This window comes from Danaus plexippus, chromosome 19, assembly GCF_018135715.1.
Source record: "Danaus plexippus chromosome 19, MEX_DaPlex, whole genome shotgun sequence".
In the NCBI taxonomy this organism is placed as follows: domain Eukaryota; kingdom Metazoa; phylum Arthropoda; class Insecta; order Lepidoptera; family Nymphalidae; genus Danaus; species Danaus plexippus.
In genome coordinates, this window is record NC_083549.1 from 5,561,580 (window position 1) to 5,588,476 (window position 26,897).

General features: G+C 36.0%; 2 protein-coding genes across 5 annotated transcripts; one reads left to right on the forward strand and one right to left on the reverse strand.

Annotated features, from left to right (window-relative positions):
- Positions 1-245: 245 nt before the first annotated feature.
- LOC116768152 (uncharacterized) lies at positions 246-2,263 on the forward strand. Its single transcript, XM_032658809.2, has 2 exons — positions 246-1,594; positions 1,674-2,263. The coding sequence occupies exons 1-2, from the start codon at positions 516-518 to the stop codon at positions 2,218-2,220; spliced, it is 1,626 nt and encodes a 541-aa protein (XP_032514700.2). The 5' UTR covers positions 246-515; the 3' UTR covers positions 2,221-2,263.
- LOC116768216 (unconventional myosin-IXAa-like) lies at positions 2,254-26,744 on the reverse strand. Of its 4 annotated transcripts, none has more exons than XM_061523435.1 (33): positions 25,941-26,744; positions 24,253-24,396; positions 23,760-23,872; positions 21,685-22,598; positions 19,658-19,838; positions 19,361-19,500; positions 18,128-18,374; positions 17,724-17,859; positions 17,472-17,620; positions 17,280-17,390; positions 16,475-16,603; positions 15,602-15,793; positions 15,219-15,466; positions 14,489-14,660; positions 14,219-14,402; positions 13,984-14,072; positions 13,081-13,152; positions 12,895-13,011; positions 12,653-12,824; positions 12,226-12,335; positions 11,732-11,892; positions 10,589-10,712; positions 10,096-10,233; positions 9,444-9,861; positions 8,984-9,253; positions 8,525-8,686; positions 8,143-8,247; positions 7,407-7,544; positions 6,962-7,144; positions 6,598-6,713; positions 6,294-6,435; positions 5,655-5,836; positions 2,254-5,317 (listed from the first exon to the last, which is right to left on the reverse strand). In XM_061523435.1, exons 1-33 carry the CDS (start codon positions 25,974-25,976, stop codon positions 5,170-5,172), a joined length of 5,943 nt encoding a protein of 1,980 aa, XP_061379419.1. In that variant the 5' UTR covers positions 25,977-26,744; the 3' UTR covers positions 2,254-5,169. The 4 variants fall into 4 exon arrangements, with proteins under 4 accessions (XP_061379419.1, XP_061379420.1, XP_061379421.1 ...); XM_061523436.1 differs by lacking the exon at positions 16,475-16,603 and adding an exon at positions 16,972-17,019; XM_061523437.1 differs by lacking the exon at positions 16,475-16,603.
- Positions 26,745-26,897: the final 153 nt, after the last annotated feature.

A 26,897-nucleotide genomic window follows, 5' to 3' on the forward strand; every position in this document is an offset into this window, starting at 1 on the left:
ATAATTGAATGAAGGTTCGTTTGAAAATTCGTTAATGATATTATGTATTGCATTAGTTTGTGGGGTTAAATTTAAATAACAACTGTTCATCCTACAGTTTATATATAAGCCATTAATTTATTAACAATATCTTTATATTCTTCTATTTTATTCTCTTATATTTTTCCCGTTTCCTATGGTACTATGATAATTTGTAATATGGCCTACCATGTGAACGTAGCCTTAGTCCACTGTCAAAAAATGAATATTGACATTTGACATCTTTGATCTCAACTTTGACAGTGTTTTAAGTTTTAACACTTTTTAGGTTATGTTTTTGCAAGCGATTTTGTATGTAAAGAACAAGTAGTTATTAAATTATATTTAATATCATTCCTGGTTTTTTTATATATTGTTTGAACTAAGAATATGTTGAAGTAAAGTACCATTTCAGTCAGCAATACAAAACGGGTTTTAAAATAAGCATTCTTAAAATACTTTTCGATCGGTGAAAAACGTGAATACAATTCGAAATCATGAGTGAAAATTTTCAAATTGCTCCATGGTATAACATAAAAGAGTGGCGTGAAGTCTATGAAGACCTATATGGGCTAACCTCAACTATTGCTACAAAACAAAAGGCTTTGGACTGCTTACTCATATGGAAAGCGAGATGTCCCTCTTTGCCATCCGGTGTTGAGTCGACACTGACTCTGCTTGAAGTACATCTACAAGATAAAAGTAATTTAATTCAATTGCATAGTGATCACTTAATTCGCCTTGCCTACTCCTCCGCACTAATGCGTTTTGTGAACCATATGCTGGACACACAGACAGCTAAGGGGCAGAGTTTATTTCAGGCTGCTAAAAATTTAAATATCCCGGAATGGATAATAGATATGCGTCATGACACCGCTCATGGTAATAAGCTCCCCCAGATTGAGTTATTAAGAGAAGCCTGTTTATTAAGTTTAGAATGGCTTAAAAATTATTATTGGGATAAACATAAAGAATATATTGGAGATTATATTGTTGGTCAAGTGGCAATGCAAAGGAATGAAAGGGAAAACAAAATTGAAGCACTTATAAATTTTTGTGTATCTCTGAGTATTTGTTCACATCCAGGATGCAATGTTAGGACCATTGCTGACGTACCCGATGCCACTTTGAGAGAATCTTTAGTTAATGATGCAAAAGAAATTATAGGTGATAGTTTTGACTATTCCAACTTAAAAACTATCACAATAAAAAATCTACATCATTTTCTAACACCTACAGTAAAGAAAATACTTTATCATGACTCGGCCTGTACTTATGTTAATAAGATTTTATTATCTGAAAACTCTCTGTTTCTATCATTGGAACTCTATGTTCTTCTTGATAAATATAATTACCAGCTGAAAAAACAACTCAATAAAGCCTTTGTTCAATGTTTTGAAATGCTTCTACAATTTCTCCACACTTATGACTTGCTACAAGATTTCTTAATTGAATTAATAAAGAGAGTACAAAGTAATGAAATGTGTGACAAGAGACGGAAATTGGCTGCCCTTTGGGTGTCAGTTATATTGAAGGCTTTAGGGAAAGTTCAACTATTTCAGGAACAGGTTATGAAGTGAGTTGATGGACTTTACAATTATTATCTCTGTAATATGTAATTATATTTTAGTAATTTGTTTTTTTTTTTGTTTCAGGAAAGCTTCAAAGGAATCAACATCTAGATCAAAAGACTTAAGATCTCTATTTTATCACTGGTTTCCAAATGAAAGGAACTGCCACCTTTTATTAGATTTAAACAAACCAGTACCAAAGGATTTAACTAATATAAATTTTATTCAACCTATAATTTCTACATACAATGAATATCTAACATGTTTCATCAAGGATCTCTTGACTTTGGTGAGACCCCAATTACCCCAACCAGTTATAAAGAAGCTGTGTGAATTGGCAAAAGCGATATCATCACCAAAAAAAATCAAAACAACCTCTAAAATATACACAGTAGATGACCTCGATTTGAATGGAGATACACTGAGAGATGAGTCTGTTATTGTGATTGATGACAACCCTAAAGATGTCGTGACAACCCTAATCACTGAGAGTGAACCAAAAGGTGTAAATAAACAGAAACATGGAGTTTTTTATCTGGCTTCTCATGAGCATGCTTGGGCAAATTGCCCGATAGGTTTATTGCCATGGCAACAAACACCAGCTGAACAAATGGATGTAGATATAAATTAAATAATAATTTTCATATGTCAATAAAAGTCTGCATTTATCCACAGCAATTGTTTATTTTTATCATAATTTGCATAATATTTTGGTTACATTTCTTTATAATCATTATATTGACAAATTATTATAGGATTCCTAAAACAAAATTATTAATAATATATTACAAGTCATCAGTAAGAATTGTTAAAAGAACTTGTATTTACTTAAAAGATATTCCTTAGAGGGGAAATTTTAATAAATACTGTTTTTTTTTTTGCATCAATTAGAATATCAAACTAAGATAATATCATAAAATATTGAATCAGTGGCAGTTTGTCTTGTACAAGCTTTTATTTGTTTTGTATTGGAGCTCCAAAAATATTTGTGATTCTGCAAGATTTGTACTCATAATTAGTAAAATCAATGGTCAAGTGTAAATAAGAGCTTGTTTTATTGATATATCTCGTATATAAAGTTTGTTGGTGTCTCTTGGAAGTAAACATCAAATTAACCTTAACTTTATAACAAAAAGTTTTCAGAACCCTTGTTAATATCTCGGATCGAACTAGATGCACCTGTTAAAAATTTAAAACACCGTTAATCAAAAAGTAGTATATTATTATTCCTAAGAAGTATCATCACCTAAAATAAAACAATTCTCAGAATTAATACAGAAGTAACTTAAAGAAATTATACAAACTTTTTATTTACAAAAAAAAAATTACACATCGTCTTATTTTATCTAAACAGACTCGCGCTTCAATGACATTAAAATGGGATCACAAATATATGTTTTTTTTTTAAACCTACAACTTCAAGCAAAGTTTTCACGTATATAGAGTAAAACACCTGAAAGATATATGATATAGAAAATATTACTTTTATAATTACTAGTCGTACGGAGCTAATAATATTTTTTCTATGATCCACTACACATACATAGCAAGTATCAACATCCAGGACAGTATACTAACATCTAAACATTTATTACACGAACCGCTGCTTACAGAAAGCAAATAAGTTGAAGGCACAGAAAGAGCAGTAACGTACTGTGACACAACCCACAATAACAGCTTCGGACGTTCACTAAAAATACTCGTTTGATTGGCACCAAAATAAGTTACAAAATCAATAGTTTCGATGAAGTAGCAATACCAAACATTTTTGATTTATTTACAAAAATGAAAAAAAAATGCGAGATTCCAAAAAAATTACTAAAGTAATGGCCTCTTAATAGAATATTACAGCGACATATCAAAACGAATCGTAACGCTAAGCAAAAACAAAATGCATAAAATTACAAATTCACAGAAACATTCGTTGTCTGAATAGTAAGTAAATAATTAAAAGCAGACAAAACATTTTGTGACTTAACAATAAATTTCAAAGCTTAACAATAGACAGTCTTTTAGATTATGAAACGAATAAAATATAAGCAAGGTACAATCGGTAACACTAACAGATATACCACAAGCGACGCTCTCGCCACACACCAAACGTTTGTAACATTCAATAGCCACTAAACAAGAAACATGCTCCTAACACTAAGCCCTACGAGACGTCTCCCGCTGGAATAACACATCACTGCTGTGGCGCGCCGCGGATAACGGCGAGACGATGCTTCTGAACCGGATACTTCTATTCTGATTAAAAAGTACTTGTTAGTAACTAATTGTAAATTATGTTATGTTGATATTCCCTTTAACCTTAAATCTCTATTTATCACATTTTTAAAAATTATAATAATTTCAAATAAAAAATGTTCCGTTCCGTTAATTAAAAAAAAAAATGGCAATGGCATCCATTGATGTTTTTTTTGTAAACGATACACTTAAAAAACTTAGTTTAGGCCTCAAAATTGCTGTTTCCGTTGTGTAAAGTGTAAAATTCTTAGTGTGTACAGGCGAGTAATTTTGTCTTGATTTTATCGTTTATCGTATTGTATCATTTTGTATAAAAGTAATTTTTAACAATAGAAACAACAAAATGTACGCTATGGTTTCTTATGCAGTAAAATATGTCAACATTGACTTTGAACCATCACGTTTAAGATTTACCCATTATAAGGATATAGTACAATTTATTTATCCTGAGTTTATAGGAATTCAACTTTTAGGCAACACTTTACATTTTGCTGTCCAAGAAAAATAATATAAGTTAGACAAAGAAATTAATTTTTTTTACACACAGATCTGCAACTAAACAGCCACGTTTCCATTAAAGTGACATAACTTTATCTGTGAAACAATTAACTAAAATAACTAAAACCTTATTAATAAATCAATATCATGTTAGGGACTAACGTTGTGGTTCATAAATAGTGCCATAACAAGTGTTCGTATCCATTTCTAACAAATTAAGGATAACATTAAAAAATGTTACATTTTCACTATGTAAAGATAATTTTTATGTAAGTTTTACTAAATAACAATAACAAAAAATTAACATATTTACATAATTATCAATTTACAAAACATTCTCGCAGAAAACATCAAATAGTATAGAAATGTACCAACTCTCTGCCCACATTATACCTCAGTGCAGACTATGGCAGTAGATGTATGTGTTGGGATGTTGTTGTTATGGCTTCTCGTTGTCTCAAGTCAACGATTTCAATACGTATCTTAGTTATCTACATTGTGTATGTCGATCTTTGTTTCCACCGACCTACACACCGTACGGAACAAAGTTTTATAATAGCTATAATTCAGATGTTAGGAAGTTTAAAATGACAAAATTCAAACGTATCTTCCCAGAACGTTACATCACTACCAACATGTGCACAATATGTAGACGATGCTTAGAAGTTAGAGGGAAGCGACGTCGCAGGTAGTGTCTAGTCAGCTATACAATAATATAAACTACATTCATATCAAAGGAGACTTGTAATTGTGACGATCTTAAAATACGTATATTTCGTAGTCGAACGACATGTCTTGAACCCGTTGAGGTATTGAGATATTCTTGGAAGGTGTTTCACACCATGATGGGGTCGTCAGAGGACAGTTGTCGGTGCAGGAGTCTCTGTGACCTCAGTGAAGACGCCCCCGTGCTGAGGTCGTCGGTGCTGCCAAATTCCCCGTCATGATCCGTCGTCGATAGAAGGTCGTCGTCTGAGGTCGTTCTGCATAAAATCAATTATTCATTTATATTATAATGATACTGATACTAATACATACTAAATACTAAAAATAATAATTACTTTATACATTTTGGAGATTCAAAATTATTTTCATATGTCCTTTAGGGCATTGACCTGTTTTGTAAAAACAAGCTTAAATTAAGCTAGTGTTGAGGATTCTCAAGAATCAACAAATTTTATCAACAAGCCTGTTAAACGTAAAGGAGAGTCGATCGCTCACACCAGGCTACACTGATATAACGAGTACACGTAAAGAAAGCTATGTGTTTCGTGTTTTCGTGGCTTATTGGTATTCAAGCAGTCTTATAGTCTGAGTCACCTGAACAGCGAGGGCAGGTTGGAGGTGAGTATGGCCTTCTCCTTCTGTATCTCGTGTATGTGTCCCTCCAGTATGCGCTCCTCGGGCCTGCAGGCGGCGCTGCGTCTCATCATGGTGAGGCGGTCGGATGCCGTGGCGCAGGCCTTGTCTAATGTCGCTATGTCCGCTAGTGTACCCCGCGTCTGAAACACGTCACATGCGGCTTATGTCAAGTGTATCAGGATGTACATTGCGGAAGTCACAAATATATATGTAATATAACAGATAATAAATTTGACGTAAGTAAATTCTGTGGTAGTTTTTCACTTAGCATTAGTAAAACTGACAGAAAAACATAAAATGAGGGTAAATTAAACGTTTTTAAAATATTAATTTTTTTCTTTTCACTTGACTATTGCTATTAACCCTGTTGACTGAGAGTCTCCGGGAGGGTCTACTTTGTAGAAAGCATTAAAGGTAGAGTAAATCATAACCATATAATACTATCAATTTTAGAAAATGTCATACACATGGAGATATACACGATTAATGTTCTAATCTGTACGTGGATGAATGTTTATAGAACAGTTTGCAAGATCTGAATATATTTTTCGTATACTTTTCCCATAATAGAGAATATAATATGTACTCATTACATACATTATTAATCTTATCCACGAGTATGGCTTCAAGGCAGGCCGTTTGTCTAGCTATGTCGTGAAGTGAATCCTGAGCCGGCTGTACTTTGTGAGTGCGAAGAATGCACGGAGCGAAAACTATCGCCAAAGCATTCGGGCCCATTCTGGAAAAAAATATATTATCTGCCTTTAATATTTATTCATTATGTATCACTATGATTATGTAAAATATGTTCGATATTTAAAATTTAAGTGACGATGTTGCCAGTATATAGAAGAGCTCGAGTCAAATCATTTTTTGTCTATATATTATTTTTAAATGTTACCTATTATGATCCTCTCCCAGCGCCACCCTCGCCAAGTGGAATATCAGCCTCTCAACCATATCATAATTAGGTTTCGGTAATTTCTTTAAGATAGTGAAAATTGTAGACACTCGTTCCTAAAATATAAATTTAACGATAAAAAAGCTGAAATATTTATATGGTTTATAAATGTAAATAGGAACATTAAAAATATTTTAGCTTTCACTTCATATAATAAACACCAGGTAGTATCAACACAGCTTCACAAATTAAGTCTAAGTGTGCTTTTAAGTGTCCTTAAGGTCATTGGACCGACATATAATATTAAGGAACCATAATTTAAAATAGTAACTAATGTAACTCTTAGTATATAAAATCATATCACCTGTGGATCTGTGATCTCAGCGGCTAGTATGAAGTCGTCGTAGAGGTCAAAAGTCAGCAGCGGCTCGGGCAGCTCCCGGAAGAAACTCTTGAGTACGGAGGCGCGCACGTGGACCGCGTACGAGTCCAGACGTTCAACACCTTCCTCTGGCCGTTCGTCTAGCAGAAGACGGAGCTCACGGACCTGGAAACAGTGTTAATACTCCCTATGAAACGATACAATATTGGACAATTCATCAAAAATAACAAAGAATAAACTGACTGAAGTAAGGTTGCGAATATAGAATAGTAAAATTAAAATTAACATATATACTATAGCAGCATCCAATTTAAAAGCCTAGTTCGAATAGTTTTTTTTTTAATATCTATGAAGAATCAAGCCTTAAGGTAAGTACAGGAAAACAATAATTATTGCTCTAACTTTATGTGATTGCTTGCGTACACACCTTAGAACTGAGTCCACTCTTCCTGTAGAGCCCCTCCGTGTAAAGTCCGGTCATTTCAATGGTAGTGATCAGGCGGTCCACCACGACGGGTATGTTGCCCTCGCCGGTCGGCAGGTCACTCAATGGCACTCCAAACACCTTTGAATTATATTAATGTCATCAATACTACATTGATCATCTTACAAAATTTACACTGAATATATTATTATGTTGTTGCTTGTGCATAATCTATACCCTGCATTAATATTGCCAGATGACAGTTATAGTAATATTAAAATACAGAATGTTGAAAAAACAATGAATTAATGTGAACATGAGTCATATTTTGGCTTTTAAAGTAACAAAATAAACTTGTATATCATTTTTATTTAATGGCAATTTCTATACTTCATATTATATGGAATGTCATTAAGTTAAAAAAAATATGATAAGTCGTCAACAATGACGACCAGGAATAATACAAGTATTTTTAGGAATATAAAATTGGAAATAAAAAAATATGGGAAATTTAAAGGTGGTAACGAAATATATGCGACGGTAGTTGGCAGGAAGCGGCGCTCCTGCTATCGTAACGTTCATTACGACTTACGTAATTTATTATTACGTTCATTACGACCTGAGAGCCAGTAGGTCTATCGTTTTTTAATATATTACATTCGCCTTGAAGTCATCACGCGTAGTCTTGAATATTTTTTTAATTATCTTCTCTTTTGGTAGTAACAGCGTATTATCTCACCTTCCCTCTCTGTAGTACTCCGAACTGTTCTCGTCCTCCGGCGTCCACAGCCCCCACGATGGCAGCCGACGGTGTTCCCGCGTCCTTACGACAATGAGTCGATACCTGGAATTAATATGAACATTATATAAAGAAAATCGCAAATTATTCTGTGCAGATTAATAATTAAAAAAACACTTTTTAGTACGATTGTCTTACAGATATATTTTAAGTTTATTTGTAATAAAAACAGCTGCTGTTCGTCTGATCTTTTTTCTAATTTTGTTTATAGATTTATTTTGTCGCTATATTTCTCTTTTATTAATTTTTTTTTTCATTATTGTTAAAGCATAGCAACACCAGTGTACCTGTAATGGTATGCAGTGTGAGTATGTGTGTGTACCTTCATGTAGCACTTCTTGTGTGAAGCGAGGCGGCACGTCTGGCATATGAGGGACCTCTCTATGGGCCACATGAAGAACGTCTTGCATATCTCGCACTCGGTCGGTATGTTGATCATGGTCAGTATGAAGTTGTGTCCCTTGTACTGGATGGGATCGTCCAACTGGAAGCGGAGAGATAACTGACCACACGAGTAAGTTTCGCATGCAAACGGCTTAGTGGCTATTAGTTTTATATTATTGTGCACCTAGTAAGAGTCGCGCTACCGTGTATAGTCGATAAATATTCTTGATATTATAAACAAACGAGTGCACACTTTATTATAGTAATTGGCAGGGCGATAGTGCCAACTCCTACTAAACACTTGTTAGTTGTATGTATTGTAGAATATATTAGTGTCTTGTGTAACGTTATTACAATATAAATTAATCAATATAAATTAAATATGACTGAGACGCACCTTTCTCTTCTTGTCCTTTTTTCTCTTGGTCCGGGCTTTATCTGTTTCGTGTTGGCTCATGAACTCGTCCATGAATCCTCTGAACGCGTTGACTCCCATAGTGATAGATAAGGTCGAGCCCTCTCTCGCACAAACCGTCTCCATAACGTGTAAGAAGTTACCGATCAAATCTTTGTATTTTAAAGCCGAGCCCCTAGTTTCCACCACGCTGTACGTAGCCACTAAATTATCTTTGAATTCCCGTAGGGCGTGTTTGAAAACTCTATCAACCTGAAAGAAAAAACAAGTCGTATAAATGATCTAGTAACCGTCATCTAGGCTGACATCGATATACTATTGAAGACCTGAAGTGATCCCAGAATTCCAATAACAAAAATATATTAAAACGTTTATCACTATTAAGAGTGATTGGAGAAGTAATGGAACCGTTTAGGATCAAGGTCAGCTTCAGCGATGCTACCTCGGACTGCTTCTCGTGCTCGGAGGACTCCATCAAGTAGATCTTCTTGGTGATGAAGCTCTGCATCGCCTGCAGCTCGTTGGCGTCGGATATTATCTTGTCCGTCCTGTCGATGAACTCCGACGTGCCGGTCAGGCTGAAGTTGGAGCCGGCCGCGGGACCCTTGGTTTGGTCGCTCGTTATATTATACGGCGATTCCTTCATCATGATCCTCTTCCTGTGTTTATTTCTGTTCCGCACGGCCACGGTGACGGGGCTCGGGCACGGCATGGTTATGACGCCCTTGTTCTGGATACACTTCGTATGGTACAGCTGTTTGCAGTCGATACACCTCTGGCCCTGGGTGACGAACGCGTCGATCGCCTGGTGGCAGTACACACATTTATCGCCTTTCGCGAATCTTGTGCCCTTGCGGAACCTGTAAGGAAATATAAGTTTAAAATAACATTGTGACAAAGAGAGAAGTCTGGGATGTTTTATTGAGAAGAAAACTGTTTTAGATTATTTGTTAAAAAAAACACCCCAGATGAATACACCAAAAAAATTGTTTGCTATAGTAAGATTATTCTTTAATTGCCACAGATATATATATATATATATATGTATTCAGTTGTTACTTATATATGTATAGCGACTTTAATTGTATAGTGACCTGTGTCCAGCGATTCCGAAGAGTCCATTGGCAGTATGTCCGATGTAATCCTGTGAGGGGGGTCGCGGCTCGGGCGCCGGGTCCGAGTTACGACGACGAAGAGCTTCACCCCCACCCACAGAAACCTCCGAGGCAGCTCTGGTCATGATGGAGTATAGTGTTATGTATTAAGGAATATATGAGACAAGATGATAATATTAATATATATAAAATGTACATTGATCGGTAAGGTTTTAAAATATTTTATATTTTAGCTTTGCGCCACAATATATAATCCTCTTTTTGTCATTAGGGGATAACTTTAATACGTGACTCTTATGACAAAATAGATAAAAATACCTATAAATGTCGTAAGCTACAGTCGGTTACATCCATACATGTGCATTTTAATTGTATGTTTAAAACGAACATTTAATTTGTCATATATATTTAATATGACACTTGTATTACATACAATCGTCTTCATTCTGTATACATCATTATCAATATTCACCGTTTGATGTCTCCATGTTCCGCGTTCGGCAGCGTTATCTGTGGGGCCCCGGCCGCCCGGCGCGGGGACCTGCGAGCGGCGCGGGCGGGGGGCGCGGGGGGGACCGGCGCCACGGACACGCAGGCTGAAGCAATACAAAATAAAATATAAGTATGGTAAATGGTGATATGACAAATAAACATCACCTTTAATTCTCGAATATGTTTTATCTTTTTCATTAGTGGCTATTATTTTTTTTTTATATATATTTTTGTCTACTGCTGCGAATTGTATAAAGCTTAACAGCGAACTTTAACGTGTAAAACACTTAAGATTTCATTCTTTAACCAAATTCTATTGAAAGTTTTTGAAACACTGTGTTACTCAAGAATATGAATGTGGATAACAGTCTAATGTGAGACGATTATTGAAATAATAACGACATAAACATTTTTTCCACATACCGTGATAAGGGGAGGCTAGCTGTATACACACGCTGTAATAGCCCATTAAAAACAACGAGACAGATAATCCCAAAAAACACAGGAGAAATTTACATTCAAAATTATCAACTATAATATCACTGAAGCTACCGACGGAGTCCACACACAACACGCACATGCTCAAATTGTGACTACAGAATGAACATTTTGTAAATCGTTTAAGAGATTTGAAAACAAATTTAACAAACAAACAGACAGACTCATTAGTGAAGATCAAACACAGCAGCAGCCTGTGCGGCGCCGGAATATGACATTAACGAGTGCCGGCGCGGTCATTAGCGTTGACATAACGGTGGAGCGTTATAGTGCTATTCTTCAACATATCTAATGTGAGGTCTACAAAAAATAGTATTTATAAGTGGGCACTTATCAATACTATTTTTTGTAGACCTTACATTACCGTGCAGTCTGTACTTCCTCGTTTCATTACCTGTAGTTTACGTAATAATAATCTAGCATCGACTTTGCACCGTCACTAGATACGCAGCGTTAACAGTTTTTTATTGACAAATCTTCACAAATTATAGTATTGATGTCATTATTTACTGAGAAACCGGAAAAAAACGCTCTGTGTGTTGTGTGACGATGGAAGTTGTGCTAACCACGAGGTCATATTGTATAGTAGGAAGCCACGTGACACAGGCGAGAGATGTGTACATACCCGCATCTGACTGCGAGTCCGGTCGCGAGTCCCTTTGATCCCTGGAGTCCCTATTGTCCCGCGGGTCTCGTCTAACAGGCGGCAGACTGTGTAGGCCCCGCGACGGCGGCTCCAACGTGGTACTCGATAGACTACGCTGGTAAACTTGAGGGGATGTCCTTCTGATGACGAAATTATATTATTATAGATATTTTACAAGTTATTAATACATGTGAAACGTGTAAAGTATGCATAGTACAAAAAAACTATCAATTGCGAGTCATATTAGCACATGACGGGTTCCGTACATTGCATTATCCATAAAAAATAGAACAATAAAATTGTGTTGTGAATAAAAACTGTGTAACTAATAACAAATTTGTGAAATACAACCCAGTGACAGACGGGTGAAAGTAGAAATTTTGTCGTCGTCGTCCTTTTGAAGTCGTCTAACCCATTGGGTGCGGAACCCTAATATGCTCTAAGTTTTACCCTATTCCTTAACCTATATATACCTGGAACTGCTCTTGGTGGTATCCGAACTCTCCCCTGGACTCCAATCTCCAACTTGTCTCAGATACTCCTCACTGCTACTCGCTATGGACTCCGCGAGCTCACGTTCTCGCTATATAATAACATATATGTATAAGATACAATGACACACGTAACCAGATTCTTGGGAGATCAACAAATATTTTTATCATTTTTTGTTTTTTTGTAAAATTTTGAACATTTTCATATAATCCCAGCCGCAATTGAAATATAAAATAAAATGTATGTCAAGGAGGCAGGGCTCAGATGCGCGAAACAACAGTAGACTAACAAACCCAAGGATATATACATTCAATTAAAAATAAGTCGTATATCAATGGTTATTACAAGGATATAGTAAATTTTATTTCTGGCTAAGCCTCTCGTTCTATGTGAACATTATTTGTGAACCTTATTCTTTTCAGCTATGAGATAGTTCTGGTCAATCCTCAGCCACAGCAGTTCTTTGGCCAGGTCCTCCGGCGTGATCTTGTTGGACCAGGCCACTATACCTTGAGGGTATTTACTGGAATTAACGTTCCAACTTTCTTCTGGGGACGATTCATTTGCTTCTTGATGAAGGCTGGAATTGAAACGATAGGTTATCTTCTGAACATATCTCCGCATGTGCTATATATGTGACTGTTTCTTACGTCGCATTGCTCTGTTTGTTCGCCGTCTCCTGTATGTTGAGCGTTCTCAACGCCCGTCTCTTGTTGTAAGTCTGCGCCGTGGAGTTCTCCAGTAAGTTATCTCGTTTTTTCGTTAAGCTGTAATTAAAATTTCGTGAGCATTTTTTTACGTACAGACAATTGTTTTATAATTTTCATTATATTTACTTCGCTATTGGCAGTGACTGTGTTGCTCGTAGTTGTCTTGTTTTCTCCGCTTCTTCTTGTATTAGCATATTTCTGTAAATTTTTATTGAAACAAATAAGTTTAAGAAAAATAATCGCCTTCAAACAGAAAATTATAAAATCGAAAGTTTTAGTTTGTGATCGAAGATTTTCATTACAATATACTATACTAGGTACCAGCCCCGGCTTCGCACGGACTCTTTACAAAAAATATGAAATAGCCTATTTAATTTTGAGAATCATTAAACTTATATTATGATAACTTACAAATGGTACGCCCGATTTAAATGATTCAAAAAGTAATTTAAAGATACTGATGTAGAGTTGGAAACGAAGTAATTTATTTTGATAAGACTTAATACCATATTTATGTAAATAGCTTTCCAATAAACGCTTTAGGAATGCTAATTTTTAAAAGTTGTAGAATGGATATAGTATGTTATCCTTAAGGTATACATATGCAACCGCGGACTTTTCTGGAGATCTATTTCACAATATATTATTTTGTTATATCTCAAAGACTTTAGGCAGCGTTTTAGTTAAAAGTTCTCAGATGGCCCCTGTTTTTCCGACATCTTCAACAAATATCAATGTACAATGTACAAGTAAATACAAAAACTTAACAAATTATATACTGAAACCTTCCTCGAGAATCACGCTATCTAGTGGTGACTACTGTTTTATAATCGGTGCAGTAGGTTTTCCGTTTAACGCGAACAGACAGACAGACAGACGGACGCCGCGAGGGACTTTTTTTAAATATGTATTGATAGAAGAAAGCCTTAATTGTATATTATATATAATATAAAGTTACGTATTCACAGTCTTTAAAACCGCAGTACATAAACACCCTGTATAGCGAGGGATACAGCTATGAATACTCACAATTGAATGTCAATAATATTCTTAAGTTTTTCTATGCTCGTACTCTTGAACACGGCCGTCTCCGGTGCTAGAGCCGCTTTACTCTCATGCTGTCAAAACACAACACGTACAGATGTGTTCACAACACTTTATCCATGACAACGGTACAGGCGGGTGAGTTATTGATGATTGTTAAGGCGACAGTTACACGCTATGTGATATGTATATTATTTACTCGTGAGGGAAGTTTTAGTACCTTGTTCTTGGAGGGCAGGCGTCGCCTCAGTTCCGGTAACGTGTTCCGCAGTAGGAAACCCCTGGCCGCCGCCTGGAAGCCCACGACTGACTCCCTCAGACGTAAGTACCACCGCCTCACACGACTGCCGCGGAAATACGCTTGGATACGTGTTGCCGCCTCTTGACGGATCACCAGCCATTGTCTATACATAATAAATAGATATGTGAACAATGTTTACTTTCTCTTCTTAAGTATCTGCTAACTATTATTGATATGTAATTAGTGTACCTGCAGTAGGTCTGTATGACGAGGGAGGCCCTCCTCAGTGCCAGGAACCTCCTCCTCTCCAGCACGGCTCTGAACCACCTCTGTATGGTGATGATGGACGCCATGATCTGCTGGTGAAGGCGATACTCCAACTTGGTCTGCTCACTCTCACGCATAAAGATCTTTGTAGCGCCTGGAATAGATGTATTATCTTATTCAATATTAGCCTTAGTGAAATGTTATAAGCATGTCTAGGTAGTGTAATTGTAATTTGAATTAACTGATTTTTAACTATTATATTTGTATTTTATAGTATAAAAATATATATTATACTAGTTTTTGGTCGCGACTTCGTCCGCGTAAATTTTAGAATTAGTAATATATGTATAGCTGACCGGGCGAAGTCTATACCACCCCAGAGGTCATAAATAACCAGATATTGGAAATTACTAGGTTTTTTTTTCGATCTCACAGAATTAATTCTGGTTCTAAGCTATCTCCCCACCAATTTTCAAACATATCCCTACAGCTCTTGAGTTGTAAATAGTGTAACTAACACAACTGTCTTTTATATATACATATATGAATAATGTAATTATCTAGTTTGGAAAACACGGAAATTCAGCATTATTTTAATTTATCTTCAATTCGACTACAAAACGTAAGATCAACAGAATATATTTATTAATAGTGCTATTAATAAAAGTATATAAAAAAATAACACAATATTAATATAAAAAACTCAAGTTACCCAATTGATAATTGTCTCTATCCAAGTTCAGGGTGGCGAGGAAGTGTCGCACGTCTGTTTGTGAGCTGAGTAGACCTTTCGGTAGCAGTATTCTATACAGCTGTATGAACTCGTCGTAAGTGAGGCGCACGTTGTACCCGGCCTGCCTGATGCGGACAGTCTCCAGCATGCCCGTGTAACGCAACTGTCGCTGCACCGTCTCCTCGTCGAACACGTTTGGTACCTTGTCGCTATTCGATTTTATGCATCTGCAAGTGTACATTAATTATTGCCTTCGAATCTAACGAATAATTTTACATCGCTTCATACACTTTAGACTTTGCATGTTATTTTCACTATTCTTCACTTCCAGTGGAAGTATTGACGTGTTGAAATGAGCGAACCTGATGAAAAACGGGTTAGCTTGGTTGAGCGTCTCCATGAGTTGTGCCAGCGAGTGTTGGAACTGCGCCGCTACAGTGAGTGGTTGCTTTCTTTTTCCGGCAGGCGCCGTCCGTCCCGCTAGCGTCTTCACACTCTGTAAGTTCTTGAGACCTTTCTTAGCGCGCTCCCGAGGCCTGAACGACTTGTTCTTCCTGTTAAATCCAATAAAATTCAGTATTCGAATACTATACCGCTCCGAACACCGCTGACTACATGCGACTGTCGCTAGGCCTAATGGCCTAATTAAAAGCGTTTTAACGACAAATTTAAATAAATAGGTAAAACCCAACCTTCAAAAAGCCGAGTGATGATTGTTAGAACAGATAACTAAACGAAAATTAATAAACGTCCGACCACCACCGTATCAACCGGAAACCCATGAAAGAAAAAAATAGAAACATTGCTAACACATCAAAACAAAATCATAAGAAAAACCCGGATATAGTACACATCGTAAGCAACATGCATGAATATATGAAGTGAATTAATTATATAAGACATATCCGCCCCAGACAGCCGCCGCAGACATCTCGCCGCGCTCGGAGAAGCGTGTGCGAGAGAGGCAGAGCGATAGAGAGAGAGACGGAAGCATTAGGGCTCCGGACACTTCACCGCGGAGGCGCCGAGCGGGACGGCGACCACGACGTCGACGACACGGTTTAGATAAACTTCAAAACGTGCCGAGTGCGTCTCACACACTTATAGAGATACTAGTCTTGTGTTAGCGTGTCGTCGACGTAGCGTAAGGCGACTTATGCAAGGCATCTCCGCGGTGTCGGGTCGTCTGGAAGCCAGGTGGTGGGGGTTGGTGGTGGGTGGTGGTGCGCACGTACATGACGATGAGACTGGCTCGCTGCAGCACGTCGTGGTCTTCCATGCGGTCCGCACGCTCCAGTCGCCGAGCGCGCGTGTCCGCCAGCCTGTAGCCGCGCGCCCTACACCCCCCGCCGCGGGTCACCCCCCTCCAGGACAGAACACGGTTAACATACTGACCGGACACTATATGGTGCTTTAGGACTACGTGATCGATCGACGGTTCCTATAATGACGATCCGTGGCTCGTCCTACAAGCAATGCCAGCCAGTATCCTGCGCGACGCTAAGAATCGCGTCACCGACTACTGGCTTCTATATTATAGGAACCGGACCCGAGTCGAGGCTGTGTTCAGGTGTTTCGTTACCATGATACTATCGGTTACAGGTTTAAACATGACCTAAACTCAGCCTCTGAAGTAAATCAAACTAGATGGCAGTGAATCGAAATACATAATACACATGGACATGCGTAAAGTGCACATAGAACGTAAAGCATGCCGTAAACAGTGACTTACGCAATGCGGTTGATTGCGAGATTGATTGACGATACTGTCACCAGTTGGCTGAGCAACAAGACAATACAGAACGTCACAATACAGTACAGTATTAGCGAAGCTTAAGATATAATCATTGGTTTCGTTTCGATATATATTTGGTTGTAACTATTATAAGGAGCATTGTCATGCCTCGTACATGTTAATGGGCCGCATTGTCGGGCTAGAGGTTAACTGAAGACAAAAGCGTTTCTTTATTTACTTTCAATGCAATCTGGACACAATTACGAAGGACGGACGGCTTATTTTCGTTTATTGTTTATTTTTACCTTATGATGCTGTCATTCGGAGCTTGGATCGAGGGTCGGGGTACTCTGGACGCTCCATCGACCCTATTTACCCGATGTCTTCTACCAGCTTCTAAAAATGCGAAGTATCCTCTGAAACATTAAAAGAAATCCATACAATACGAGTATAAATAGGGCTATAATTTTAGAATTAATAGAAAAATAATGCACTACCTAAAAAACGCCCTCACGATGGCCCATCGGAATACAGCCACAGGATCCACACCTACCAATTCCCGTACAAACGCCAATGAGGAATTCTTCAGAACGCTTACTATATCTTGTCGCATAAGATCCAAATTTTTGTCTCTCATGGCCGTCACCTGCAAGGACACAATTTCATCAATGTTTGGACACGTCGTATTAATATTAAATTAGGCTTGTCCTTAAATAATATTGTATAGTATTGAGCCTGTCTTTATTTACTTGATATTTAACCCTGCCAGCGTAATGTCTAACAACAAAAGCGGGTTCTCTTCGCTGCGGCTTCTCGTAGAAGGGGTTATCTTCGTGGACTGAGTTGAACTTCTGAAGTAACGTCTCGTTTGTCGCCCATGGAAAACTAAAAATTATAAAGAAATTTTAATGTTAAATACGACCTGGTTTTGTTTGTAGCGGGCTATTATTATGGAATAAAAGATATATTGCCTCGTTTTAGCCTTATTGAATTGGAATTTGTTTATCATAGACTTGGTCTATATGGGGATTCCAGAAATAAAGGGACGGCGTGATGGGAGTGAGATGGAGAAGACTTGTACTGGCTCTGGGGGTAGACGATGGAAAATGAGTTTCTTAGGTAAGTTCAAACAAAAGTCTGCTACTATACTAACTTGCACTGATCATCCAATAGACAAAGCAACCCCCCCGGCTTGCCCTCTATGAGCTGCAAGCAGCCCGTGTTGTCTGAGAAGCCGATGTCCGTCCACCTAATGCCCTCCCTCCTATACTCCTCCTGTTCGTACTTGAACACGTGCTGATTGAAGTAGTACTGTAGGTGTTCGTTGGCGTAGTTGATACACAGCTGCTCGAAGCTGTTGCTCGGTCCAAAATCCTCGAAGCCGAATATATCGAGGACGCCTGTTTGTCGAGTTTCATTAGTACTTTACGAAATTAATTGACTTGTACTGATACAAAAAAAAGAACATTGCTTTGAAACCTTATATGAATAAGTACAATGTCCTAACCCGGAGTATCGCTTGTTCCAACCAGAGTGAATCATTCAGTCTTCACGTATTGTACTCCACATCATACCATAATTTATTTTTGTAAATCCAAAATTTATATTGCATTATTTTATTTACGACCAGCCAATTTATAAGCAAACTTCTCTGATATTTAAATGCTGAGAGAACTTGAAAATTTTAATAATTATAATTTCCGTATGATACATTTTCTTAAATTTATCTTAACTGAACAATATTTTACGAACAGACTGAAAAAACAGATCGCTGAAAGATCGCAGCCTAAGAATGTATGAATATAATACTTGTATTACTGAGTTTTGTAAGTTGATATTGAGGAAAAACCGTTCCTCGTTTTCTATGTAATTAATATCCTTTATCCTTATGACAAGTTTCAATTAATAATTACCGGTTAATGTAGTATTTATTACATTACACATAAATATATAAAATCTGACTGCTAATATCTATGAATTTCACATTACATTAAATCACACACAGAAACTATTTGGTCTGAGGTGTTAATTTGCTACACACCAGTATATGTATAATATAAAATAAACGGTCGGTAAAAACAATTGATACTATTCTTAACAGCCTTGATTTGACGTAAAAGGTAAGGAAAGGGAGCCTAGGTCTAATAATACACTTGTGACGTCACACACAATACTACGGAAACAGAGTATCAACAAGTGTTCAGAATTAACATCGGTATTGTAGACAGCTGATGTGAGTAGAGTAACCATATTATGTAACAATCGTGGAGACTCATTTGTAGCAAATATGAAGAGGTTTGAATACAAATAATCAAATCTAAAAGCGGACAAAGGGTTTTTTAACCTTTGCAAACAGAAACATAAGACAAAATTTAGTAACATTTACCTATACTATGACCCTGATGGTCTCGGAGTGTGTCTTTCTTGGACAGCAGTGCGTGGTTGACTTGCATCACGATCCAGTCGAAGAGGGCTCCGTACAGGCACTTGGCCATAGCGTCGCGAGTTGCTATTGCTTCAGGAAGACTGGAACGCAATGAATATACTTAAATATATTACACAGTTGAAAACTTCTCTTACGTATTCAAATAAAAGTCTTTATAAAGCGAATTTGTCTTAGACTGATATAATATATAGGAATTAAAGTCAGAACCATCCATCCATCCATCAATCTACCACTCACCGGTAGTTGATGACTAGGGTCTCCCCCGAGGCCCGCGCCCTCTTGGAGGTGAGTGCGGCCAAGAGTGTTTCCTGCTTGACCCTCAACAGTGATGATATTAGAGACACCACTTCAGGGTTCCGTACACCCACAGCCTCGTCGTGATGGTACGACTTACGCTGAGGGTGGAACTCAACATTACCTGCAAATAAACAGTTTTGAATCAGTTCCCGACTATAGAGAATCATTTGCTTATGTCACACGAAAGACTGTCTAAAGTATTCCCTCGATGAGGTAATTAAAGTTTTTATTAAAATAATGATAGATCCCTTTTATGGTAATTACTTTTTAGAAAACAAATACATTTGTTTACACATTATAAATTCAAATTCGTTTTTTTTTTCCAGACTTTCCTTTTAAATTTGTATACATAAATCTCAATCTGTGTATTAATAAATCTGGAAATTACTGGCCTAAATAAAATGAAAATGTGTAGTAGCAAATAATATAAACAGTACTATAAAATTAAATGATTATTTGAAAAAAAAATATTATAAAAATAAGACAAATAGTTCTTACAGTATTATGGAATTATTTATAAATAAACAAAATGTATTTATATATGTGTGTGGGTTTGTGTGTGTGCGTGAGAGTAAATAAAAATGAAATATTTTTTTCTTGTATGCATCAAAACAAACCCGAGAAACTTATATTTCCTACTTACATTCTGTAAACATACATATGGATCTGTATCAATAATAAGATTGTTGTTGTGGTTATCCTACCATACAATTTTATAAAAGTTATGTTGTGTACATGTATATGGGAATTCAGGTCATTTGATATGAGCTGAAGATTAAAGCATTAGAAATTCTAGGTACAAGTTCCTTACTACCTCATAGGTGGACAGAGCCAGCTAGACTAAATGATTTTAATTCATCGTTAATCATCACTTCTACTGAATGTTATATACATATAACGGAAATAGATCTAGTGCAAAGATTTTAGAGGAAAAATACGCTGTTTTTGTAACTTACAGATCACAAACACACACACAAACACTTTAACTAACCTAAGTATGATTTATATTATACATACTTATTGGCAATTTTATTACATTTTGTCACATAAATAGTTGTTAGTTTTAAAATGAGTTAGATAGATATACATGCACTTTGTTAATTGTTTCAAAAACTAATGTTTTTAAATAATCATTCATCTCAAAAACTATAAAATAAATTTAAAAGAATTTGGAGTGATGAATAAAATCTAAGAGCACAGTGTATTTTGTTAACAAATAAGATAAATTACCTTCAGTAATATAGGAAATTGTGTTGTTTATTATCATTGGCTGAATTTAATGAATCACAGTGAAATAAATAGAACCTCAGCGTGGTGCCAAGGAAATACAAACTTTATATTATGACCAAATATGCTGTTCGCTTTGGCTATTACATAATATGCATCATCAGCGTTCATCATTCTAACTTGTGTTAAATTAAATGTCGAATTTGAGAAAAGCTGTTATAATAATTTCACGAATCTTTTCACCTAACTTTATTCATATGTATGTATGGGTGACTTTGTAAATTGTAATGTGTTTGTCCTAAAGAGATGAAACCTCTCAGCATTCCATGGATTCACCGTGCGGGTGCCCGGTCCATCGCGTTGCAGGGAGAGGAGCTTCAACAGTGCCTGGGACTTACGTCCCAGGTGTAGGTTTAAAAGGCCCCTATCTAACGCGTTCCTCCTCTCCCTACCTAACCAAATATGAAACGAACCTGCAAGGGCTGCCTTTAAATTACATATACGTACTTTAAAAGAAATGTCTGACAGGGTTATAAAATAGTAAAATCTAAATATACACATGTAAAGATAAGTAACATGATAAAAAACTTTCATTAAGGGTCAATTAACTCTTGCGTGATAACATTTTGTTTGTTATCAGTGAATAATAAGCAATAGATTAGTTGCTTTTAGAATTTATGTAAATATTCCATACTTTATCATGATATTCTATTTAAATAGTTCAATCAAACATCACTCACCTAACAGAAGTACAGCTGATAGTACGGCGAAGAGTCTTCTCTGTTTGTCCATAGTGAAGCCGACCATATCCATGGACTGCTTCAGTCTAGAAAACTCATACTGTTCATCAACACCGGGCACTACACTACAACCAGTCTTTGATAGATAGTTATATTTGTCCACACTGAGCAGATGCAGTTGCTCCTTCTCTTGTTCCGATGCACCCGCCAATAAATAGTAAAACACGTGATAGTTCCGCTCATTGCGACCTTGACTGCATATTCTAGACTTCTCCAGAAGATATTTCTGGACCACAGCACCATGGACCATGCCATTTTCTTTGTAATTCACTTGTATAAATTTGCCAAATCGACTGGAATTGTTGTTGTGCGCTGTTTTAGCGTTGCCGAAAGCCTCCAGTACGGGACCGGCGCTCAATATAGTTTGTTCAACGCCACTTCCGTGGGAGCCTTTCTGACTCAGCGCTGTTAAGTGATGAAGAAGAAAATTTGTACTCTCCGTTTTACCAGATCCACTCTCTCCACTTATTACAATACACTGATTAGTTCTCTCTCGAAGCATACAGTGGTACGCAGCGTCCGCGACCGCGAAGATGTGAGGTGGTAGGCTGGACCCTATCCTCTTGTTCTGGTACAGCTTCACGTACTTCGGATTATATATCGGATAAAACTTGAAAGGGTTCAGAGCTATTAATATAGATCCGACATATGTGTAAATATATCCAGCAGCAAATCTAGCTCTGAGGTTGTCGAGTAAGGTCTGCTCGTTTAGTTCTGGCAGCTGGCACAGGTCGGGATACTCGCGGTCCTTGGGCTGGTATAGGAACCTCTGGAAGTAATCTTTTATGAGCTGAGGATCAACTGAGAAGTTTTCCATCCAGGGCTCGTCCGGTATCTTCTCGCGCAAGTAAAACCTGAGAAAAAACACATCATTAGCGTCACATAACGAAAACAATAAAATAAACATTTGTTATTATTACGTTTGTGTCATTTCGATTGTATTTTTCTCATTGGTTTGTGTTTAATGAGGCCATGTTTACTCCGTGTGGCAAATTTTGAGTTTGAGCCCGATTGGCAGGATGGTTGTTATCACAGCGCGGCGGCAGGAAGAGTGATTCATTCGCACAAACAATATCCCAAACGGCTGTCGTAATACGGCCCTTCATTAAACCGAACTCGGAATTCAATCTCAGATATGTTATAAATAAAACTATATTTAAATACAATGGCTACATGAGACACTTAGAAATATATCGTCTCTGAGGATACAAGTAAGTCAGCAGCGGTACGGCTGTGATTATATTATGAAACATTAATTATATGAATCACTGTTTAAATATTATAAAGACTCGGACAACAGGATCATAAGAAACGCGACACTTTATATATAATATGTTTAAAGTATATATACAATTTATTTAATAGGCAATAGTACTTATATAACTTTATGAATGTATTAAAAAAAGGTTATATAGGTGTTATTGAAATATAAGGACTAATATATATTTGATTAATGCAACTCTTTTTGTTTGTCGTCGTTTTAAACTTGTCCCGCCGAGGTATTGTGATTTGTGTTATAAGCGATCGTGTTTATGCAAGTCAAGATACCGTTTACATATAAAATGTAAATAAATATGGCAAGGTTAGATCTGTGTCGTTTGTACTAAAATAATTATACCGCCGGCTGCTGTTATTAATTACGTGCTGGAGGAAAAATATTTTAACGAGATAAATTCAATAAATGCCAAACGTTTGTAAGCAATTACATTAAGAGACATTGCCGGGTGACTCATTAACTCATTCGGAAGTTAAAGAAGCGGGACAGATAAAACACAAACAAAATAACACGTCACGCGAATTCTTAAAGATTTTTATAAAGCATTGTGAATAAGCATTAAATATCAGAAGGATTTAAAAGAATATTAGTCAGTGTGCGGCGACGTCGGGCACCGAGACGTGTTTGTTTTTAAAGCATCACTCAAAATAAACGATCGCAGATGTCCTAGTGTGGAAAATTTTAGATAAAAGAATTTATAACAAACTACTGTTTAAAGGTCGCATATTGTATACATTACCTGTAATATTGTCCTGAATTGTTGTTAGGCCAAAGCATCATGACGGCTACCGGGGATTCGTTTGGTCCGAGCCTCCTCTCCTTGCATTCCCCACTAACCATATCTCCGACCACCTTACAATTTAACATACACATTATACATTCAAACAACAAAACGTATTCGACGAACCTAAGGAAGTTACAATTGTATGGAATTCTCACAAGATCAGCAAAAAATTAATTGACGCTATTTATCATGATGGTGACTAAGCCCATAGTATTCTGTGCCACTACCATTGTTTATAGTAAAACACGTTTCTAATATACTTTTTATGGGCATTTAAAACGACCAATCCAAGGAAACTATTGCATTTAATTTATGTTATAAAATGCATGCGTCTTGTGATTATTTAAGTCGGATTTATATTATGTATATAAAATTGTTTTAGCTGTTTGCAAAAAAAACTTATATATTGTGGAGCGAGTATGAGATGATGCTATTGATCGAGACCAACCTCCGCCAGCTCGTATGGTCCCCCGACTACATCATTAAGTTTGAGCTTTTCAGCGATGCAGCACACAATCTCCTCCGAGCTGGTTTGCTTTGATGCCTCCACTGACAATGCTTCATATTGTGCAGACAGTGCTCCCACAAACACCTGATATAACAATTATTACAAACACTATATATATTTTTTTATATCTTTAGAATATTTTAAATTTACCTCAAATAAATAAAATGTCCGCTATATACACATACAGATACATGCCAAGTATTTCAACACTAACATGGAAACCGTATTACAAACGGATGCTTAATGAAGCATATTTCCTCTTATTAATTAAATATTAAATAAAATTTCCCTACAGGCAGAAGTAAGCATGTATTAACTTTAATTGTAGAAAAATTTAGCTTCAGTGGCAATACAATATACATGAGCTGGCTCAAATGAACCGGAGGATTTTATACTTGCAATAAATCTGTTATTTTCTTAAAGCTTGTTTACAACAATCATGACAATCGCATCAAAATCTATGGGACATCTCAATTTTAAATTTTAACACTGAAAAAAATGTATATATAACTTAATAGGGTGTAGAAACTTATTATATATGGAAGAAATGATAGTTTTCATACTTTATATTCTTATCGCCTCAAGCTGTATCTGTTATATGTTTATAATACCTAGTTTTAAACTCATATTTTACCACAGTACTATGCATGTAGCTCTTTACTAGGTTAATAGGTAAGCAATTACTTTTAAGTACTTTCCTAATATTCATTTACTTTTAACTCAACATCATTTTGTTATCTCGAGTGAAGTATTAAAAAATATAAGTGTTTGTTTTTTTTTTTTACAACAAGAAGGTGGCAATAATTTAATAATAAAGTCGGAAGCTCCTTAGTATTTTTCACAATAATTCCTGTAGTAACCCCATGTAATCTTGTTATTGGATTACATTAGTTGTATAAGTACTATTGTTATAAATGGATTCAATATAGAAATTTTTAATAACAATATGATTCAAGTGCATGTCCTTAATGGGAAGTATTTTTATAGTAATGAGATCTAATAGAATAAGACTTTTGTGAGTTTTTATTCATTTAAATGAAACTAATATTTTTCGGATATAGTATGTGCGCTTTATTTTTGGATGTGTATGTAGTTTTAACCAAAAATAAAGCAGGCATAGTATATCGGAAAAATATTAGTTTCATTTAAATATTTTTAAAGTACTCATCAATATTTAAGAATTGTATATACATGTTTAATATGACATAGTAACTTGTGAATCTTTAATATTTTTACTTCCACAGATTCAAAAATAAAAGCTTTCGTCAATATGGAATACTAAAATAAGTGGCGATTTCTTTTTATTGTTGTAATAGATATTTTATTTCTTTTAGTTTCAGATGGGCATTACATTAACATACATAATTTTAACAATATGCAAGTCATTTAATTATTATTTAATAAAATGTTTGAGCTACTGATACATATTTTAATTTAAATAAAACTTATATTTATCGGATTAAACTACATACTTTAATATTAAAAACAATGATAAACAGAACAAAGGTCATTTTCAAAGTCTTTTATCATTTAAATACTATATGAATTTCATATAAGCGGTATTATAAAATATAACTTAAATTTTCTCTATAGAGAAATTAATAAATTTTTAATGTTTATATACCAACCTGCACAATATACCGGTGATTCTCAGCATGAGCCATCCTACTTCATTCTTCACCCTTTAGTTTTGAGTAATAGGTGGATATTCTTTCAGTCTCATTTTGATACACCACAGAACTTTACTCACACGTTTACGAAATTTACTTTAAAAACTTTTAAATAAAACTATGTTTGCATGAATTTTCAGAATTATTTCAAGTAATAGTGACCGGTTTCATCGACGTCTGAAGGAGCCCCGCGTACCATATCTGACCCCCCGAGAGCTGCTGAGGTTTAAGTCAACCGTGACAAGTCCATAACATGACATATCCAACGTGTTGATCATTTGAAATCAACAATTCACTCTCGCCGGCTTATTATCTCTTTTTGTTAATGATAATAGAACTTCAGCGTCAATATACAAGGAAGAGAAATCTCAGATGTGGGTCACATGCTGATTGAAATAAAGACGTCCAGCTTGTATTAGCCAATGTATGTGATGTTGACATTACTTGCAATTCTAGTTATTATACAAACGTCGGCTCGATCGATATTTAAATGGTATTCGCTTTGATATTCTGAATAATATAGCAAGTATACAAAATCGCAACGATTTCGGTGTCTTCAACAACCTGTTATTTGTCACAATTCACAACACTTGCTTACGCACCACGTAATGGCACCAGATGCAATTTACGATATGGGAATATTTATAACTATTGAAGACTACTGTTATTGTTATACAATGATTTCTAAACTTATTTTAAATTACAAAATATTTTTCAAGCAATAGGACCACCATTTTTATTTGTGTGTAGAAGTTGAATTGAGTCGTGTATCTATTAATAATACAACTATTTTAAAAATATTAAATCCTCTGTCTTGTCTCAAGATTCGGTATGGTCTCTACAATTTAGCCGGGTTACATCTTACCATAGACGCTATTTTTTTTCTATCATAAATGTAAAGTTTTATGAAACAAT